The sequence below is a fragment of the Nanorana parkeri genome, unplaced genomic scaffold (assembly GCF_000935625.1).
Source record: "Nanorana parkeri isolate BGI_ZX_2015 unplaced genomic scaffold, ASM93562v1 scaffold300, whole genome shotgun sequence".
Lineage (NCBI taxonomy): Eukaryota > Metazoa > Chordata > Amphibia > Anura > Dicroglossidae > Nanorana > Nanorana parkeri.
The window spans coordinates 1,453,945-1,460,335 of NW_017306568.1; the positions used below are offsets into that span (position 1 = coordinate 1,453,945).

At 50.1% G+C, this 6,391-nt stretch overlaps 1 protein-coding gene across 1 annotated transcript in view; it reads right to left on the reverse strand.

Moving 5' to 3' along the window:
* The window catches only part of ISPD (isoprenoid synthase domain containing), a 165,435-nt gene extending 159,874 nt beyond the window's left edge, over window positions 1-5,561 (reverse strand). The window contains exons 1-2 of the mRNA XM_018557724.1: window positions 5,239-5,561; window positions 4,678-4,957 (exon numbers count right to left, since the gene is read on the reverse strand). Of these exons, the coding sequence (XP_018413226.1) occupies window positions 4,678-4,957; window positions 5,239-5,561 (603 nt within the window). The remainder of the gene's footprint in view (window positions 1-4,677; window positions 4,958-5,238) is intronic.
* Window positions 5,562-6,391: the final 830 nt, after the last annotated feature.

Here is a 6,391-nt window from a genome sequence, read left to right on the forward strand (position 1 = left end):
GGGGCTCTCTGTTCCTCGTCTCTGTGGCCTGTTCTCTGCAGGTCCTAACAGGCAAGTCATCTTTCAGTCTGGTACATTAATGGCTTATCCATTATGGGCTTTGATAAACAGGCTGAACATGTACGGTATTGCGTGGTCCTGCCTGCTGAAAACATGAGGAGAGAGTACTGTCCAGCCTGGCGTAGCTGTGGCTCCTGGACTGGCTTTGCAGTCCAAAGTTCAAAGGGTAAGAGCATAGGGAGGAGGTGGGGGGTCAGGTAGGATTAACATATAAAGGTACCTTTTCGAGTGTCAAAGTGTGAATTATCTCAGCATTGTTCTTTTGTCAGTTTTGGACTGATTTTAGAGACTTCATATTCAAAAACATAGTTTTTAATGATTTTTTGGGGTTTTATTTATAATTTTGTTAATTATTTTTTTTATAATTGGAGTGATACAGACAGTCATTTGTCATGCCATTCCATTCATGAGGCCCAGGGTTCCTCTTCTAGTGCTCACATACGGAAGTTTAAACACCAGCATTAGCAAAATAGCTGGTAGGCTCCAGCGCGTTGTTTTGAAAGGCCCGTCTTCCGGCAGACGCAGATGACACCATTTATACAAAGTTAATTGGAAGAGGAAACGTTGGAAGAATACAGACATGCCTATGATGACACCAGCCAAGCCCTCATTCCCCCGAGTAAATAAATGGCGTTGAAAAGCGTCTGAATGCCATTGTTCCCCGCACCAGGAATCCCAACCGCTCGTCCTGAGGTTATGTCTGCAGCAGAAAACTTGAGCTATAGTTGACTGATAAAGTATAATAGGGGCCCACATCCCGAGCAGTGCCCCTGAAAATCTTGATAATCCCAGGAACAATGCGTCGGACGTGTAGACAAAGGTAAATCATTGTCTGCCCCACAGAATCCAACAACCGCACTGTCAGCCGGGGGGAATCACGGTTCCATCAACACCGCATTCCACAGAACGTTCATGACATCGTCTATGGCTGGCTGTGTACACAGGTGACGTCTCCGCCATTGCCACAACAGATACCGAGCGCTGCGTACTGATGTACCCGGAGAACCTTCCTAATAGATTGGGCTGCTCCCTGTCTTTGGAAGATCAGACCTGACTTCAGCCTAAAGAACACCAATGCTAAGAAGGAGGAGGAAGATGGCATATTTTGGAAGCATTAGGTTTCCCCTATTTATGACTTCGATGGTCATTGAAGGTTACATGTCCAGCCAGTGGCGTAACAATCACCATAGCGACCCAGACGGCCGCTACGGGGCCCGGGGCACAGGGGGACCGGGCCAGGACATCCCCCTGATGCCGTGCGGGCCGCCTGGGTCGCTATGGCATCTCAGGCTGCTGGCTGTCACTGGCAGCTGTGAGGAGGAACGTGTCGCTGTTAGATCACCAGCAACCTGTCAGTGATCTGTGCAGCGGCGCGTTCCTCCTCACAGCCGCTGCTGAGTCAGTGACAGCCAGCAGCTGTGGAGGAGGAAGGCTGGGCCCGGCGCCAGAAGCAGATGAGGCGAGGCCCGGTGACGGAAGAGGCGGGGCCTGCCATCGACCATGGAGGCGGATCAGGGCTGACAGGTAAGAGGTGTGCAGCCCACCGAGACCCTGCAGAGCCCATCATAGAGAGACTATGGTGGGCTCTGCACGGTCACTCTCAGGTGGGCTCTGCAAGGGGCATAACCAGAAATCACAGGGCCCCATACAACATTTTGCGATGGGGCCCTGTGATTTCTAGTTACGCCCCTGTGACCAGACCACGTAGCAGTGTCAGTATGTGTCTTTTAACTTAAGCACTACAGCCCGGGACTCTGTATATGGAACAATGTTTACAACTGGCAAGCAGTCATTGATTAGCGTGGTCACCTTACCACTCTGACCAATGGGAAGCACACCTGAGAATGGTCAGGTGACCACGCTGGCCAATGACTGCTCACCATATGTGCGCATTATTCCATATACAGAGTACTGGGCTGCAATGCTGTGTCCTGTACAATAGCTGACGCGGGGGGAACAGCGGCTCCCCCTAAGTTATGACTACTGGTGGGGGGCCAGAGGGGACTAATTTGAGGGGGAGATTTCACTTCCCCACATTTGCTGGAAAACTGGAATTACCCTTTAATTTATGAGAATTAGGGATGCACCGATACAAGTATTGGTATCAGTGCCGATACTGAGTATTTGGGTGAGTACTTGTACTCACCTAAATGCTCCGATATCTTCCCCGATACCGGAACTTCCAGTGATAGGAAGATTTCTTCTGACCGGCAGTGCCGTAGGGGAACATGGAGCCGGCTTCCCGGGCGATCAGGAAGGCAGGCTGCAGGTAATGACCCGTCATCAGCTTCCCAGGAAATCAGGAAGCCAGGCGGCGTGTCATTGCCCGCTGCCCGTCTTCCTGATTGCCCGGGAAGCCGGCTCCATGCCAGCGGAAGCACCGGTATCGGTACTAGGTATCGGCGGGTACCGACTGCAAAATATCGGTACTTGTACTCGATACCGAAAACCAGTATCGGTGTATCCCTAATGAGAATAGTGCACCAATAATATCTTTTAAAAAGTGCAACTTTTCGCACAAAAACCCCCAATGTGCGCCGAATAAATAATGAGCGGAAAAATTAGTTTGACAATATTTGCCGCAATGGAGGCGTGAAAAATGCACCGAGATGGCAGAAAAAAAATCTGGATCAGTATGGATGTCCCCGTTGTGCCATCCATTTCCATCTTGCAATGGAGGAAAAAAAAATGGATTTACCGAACCCGTGTTGGTCTATGCGGAGCAGGATCTAAATCAGGGGTAGCAAACCTCCGGCCCTCCAGCTGTGGTGAAACTACAAATCCCATGATGCATCTCTCCCCGGGAGTCATGTCTGTGGCTGTGAGAATCTTGCAATGCCTCATGGGATTTGTAGTTCCACCACAGCTGGAGGGCCGGAGGTTTGCTACCCCTGATATAAATGGACGCGTGTCCGTTTACCCGCGATCCATCACGATCAGGTCCGCCAAAACGGAACTCTGTTCCACCTCAGGTTCTGATGAAGGGGGCGTGCCCCTGAAACGCGTAGACCTTTTTAAAACATACGGGAGCAGAGGACGCTGATTTGGAGATCCCCTCAGACTTCCCCTGCTGGAGATTTTATATTTTATCGTTTCCTTTTACGCTTATGATCATTGGCTTTCGTGTAAGTACATTTTCACTTGCGTGTTGTACTCATCAAATAAAAGTTTTACACTATGGAGGCGCTCTGTGTTGCTTTTGTTTCCCAGATCGATGGTCGTTGTTGACCAGTGGGAGCTGCCTCTATGGTGTACCAATGAACTTTACAGCCGGATTTCTCTGCAAACCGGGGGCGCCGGTATTGCTTTTTTCAGGAACTCTGTTCCGTTTAGTTTTCCGGACCTGGCCAGAGTTGGGGGAAATCATGAATCTGATCATGGCACGGCCTCTGGGAGTCATGCCTGTAACTATCAGTCTTGCAATGCCTCATGGGACTTGTAGTTCCACAAACTGGAGGGCCGGAGTCGCCCTCCCATGCCACAGACTTAACATCGGCCTTCCGATCAGATCTGCCTAATCAGAACACCCGTCTCAAAGGGGCCTTCAGGTTTTTTCTTTTACTAGATTATTGTTTCTGTCTGTGTTCATGTTACAGAGTTTCCTTCACTTCCTGTCTGGTGCAAACAGTGTGAGCAGGACAGGAAATGAAGGGAAATCTCTCTTACGGAGCCCCAGCCAGCAGTGAAAATCAGACGGGGGTTCTAAATCCATTTCAATCGAAAGTAGAAAAAAAAGGTTTGGGCTTTTTAATGCATATTATTGGTGTTAAAACTGAACTCCAGGGCAAGGAAATATTGTCCTCATGCAAGAGTCATGTGTACCTGTATTATTCCTGAATCTTGGTGAACTTTGTGTATTTCTTCCAAATCTGTGCAGTAATCCAATGTGACACCGCTCACTGCTGCTAATCTTTTTATTGAAAGATTCAAGCAACTTTTATACAAAGGTAACAAAACATAAACGTAGTGTAAACTGTACAAAAATCAAAAAAATTGTGTAGGGTAACTGGTCTGGTATCCGCCCCTCCTGTAATGAAGACTGATTACTGCTGCTCTCTCTCCTTGTGCAGCGTGACTGGTCTTGTCTCCGCCCCCTCCTGTAATAAAGACCGCTCACTGCTGCTCTCTCTCCTTGTGCACAGTGACTGGTCTTGTCTCTACACCCTCCTGTAATAAAGACCGGTCCCTACTGCTCTCTCATTGTGCAGGGTAACTGGTCTTGTATCCGCCCCCTCCTGTAATGAAGACTGATTACTGCTGCTCTCTCTCCTTGTGCAGGGTGACTGGTCTTGCCTCCGCCCCCTTTCTGTAATAAAGACCCGTCACTGCTTCTCTCTCCTTGTACAGGGTGACTGGTCTTGATTCCGCCCCTCCTGTAATTTTCAGCAGCAAGTCTGTAGTGGGTGGGGCCTGCTGGGCTCCTCCCAAAGCTCTGCTCTCTGCACAAGCTATGTACAGTACAGTGATGATGCCACTGCTACTCTTACAAGGTAATATCTGGGTTTATAAAAGGCATGTTGTGCACACCAATCGGATTTATACATTTTGCGGCTACCAATGAAAATATATCAATGAAAGTTTCTGAGCCCGGAGCTTTAATAACAAGAGTCGACTTACACCGTTCTCCTTGGCTGATCGGGCGACTTGCAGCAGGACATCTTCCCCCACGAACGGACGGACGGCATCGTGGATGATCACCACCTCCGGCTTCTGCAGCGCCGGCCCCAGCGAATGATCTTCTAGGAAAGCTCGGAGCCCGCTGAGGATGGACCGGTGACGCGTCAGCCCGCCTTCCACCAGAGTTATACGTTTGTGTCCATATTTGTGAACGACGGACTTCATCAAACCGACGCTTTCCGCGGCTACGACCACAACGATGTCCGATATCCAGCCGACTCTGCAAGAAGGAGAAAGAACATTTATAGGAATGGGAGCATCACATGATCAGTCATATTACAGAGTCGTTAATCAGCTGTACAGTCCAACTACGTATGTGATGGAGGATTTGTAATACTGTTCAGCCGCTCTTCACTCACCTCTGCCAGGTCCCTGACCTCACTTATCACCTATTACAGTTAAAGAATACACTTTGGTCAGGAACCGCCCCTGACTGTGATTGGACACTGAAGGAGCAGCAGACTACTGATGAAAAAAACGCCGCATCTCCGTCATCTGCACCGAGCACTGCCCCTCCGCTCGGACACACAGACCGCACCGGGGAGGGGGTCCCGTGAATAGGCTGCACCGATTGGTTCCCGGGAATAGGCCGCGCCGGAGGGATCCCGTGGATAGGCCGCACCGGAGAGCTCCCGGGGATAGACCGCACCGGAGAGCTCCCGGGGATAGGCCGCACCGGAGAGGTCCCGGGAATAGGCCGCACCGGAGAGGTCCCAGGGATAGGCTGCACCGGAGTTATCCGGGGGACAGGCCGCGCCGAAGAGGTCCCGGGAATAGGCCGCACCGGAGGGACACCTAGGTCGGAGCTGAGGAGAGGCCTGCATGTCCCATCCCCCTCTATATTCCCTATACACAGGGGGCTCAGTTATAGATGGAGCTGAGCTAACCGCTGCAATTGTGCGTTTGTCGCAATTTTATTGCGTTCAAATAGCTGCAAACCGCAATTCGAGCCAATGCGTTTTTCTACGTTTGCACTTTTGTGGGTGCGGCGGGTCCTGTTGATTTTTGTTCACGTTGCAGACACATCCCTGACGCACAAGAACACAATTGTGCATTGTATTTCTACCGGTCTACACCAACCCAGCACAACACACGCGGTGCACTGTCGAAAAATACGAACAGCGTCTATTGTCCGTGGAACTTCAACGTATGAAAGTGCATTACGGAGAACTGCGTTCTGGCGAATGGGCTCCCAAAGCACCTGAGTGTGGATAAAACCACACCGGGACCTTTTTTGGAACCTAAAACACGGTAGTTGGCATGATGTAGTGCAGGTGCTTTCCCTTAGTGTGTTGGGGTGCAATTCAAAATGAATGGCACCGCGTTGTGTGAACGCAGCCTGAGACGCCTTTAATGACACGTGGCCCAGGGGGGACCCAGAGCAATGACACACTGCTACTTGGTGGTCCCTGAACACTGACACCTGGGGGTCCAAGAACACTGATATTTGGGGTCTTAGAATAATGAAACACTGACACTTAGGTGTTTCAGAGTCCCAGAGCACTGACCAGGGGTGTGGACATTTTTGAAAAAACTACTTGTCCAAGGGCTAAAGCAGGGGTCAAATCTACTTGTCCTTCATGACAATCTACTTGTCCCAATGCCAAAAAAAAAAAGTTTAAAACTAGGGATGCACCAATACCAGTTTTTGGGT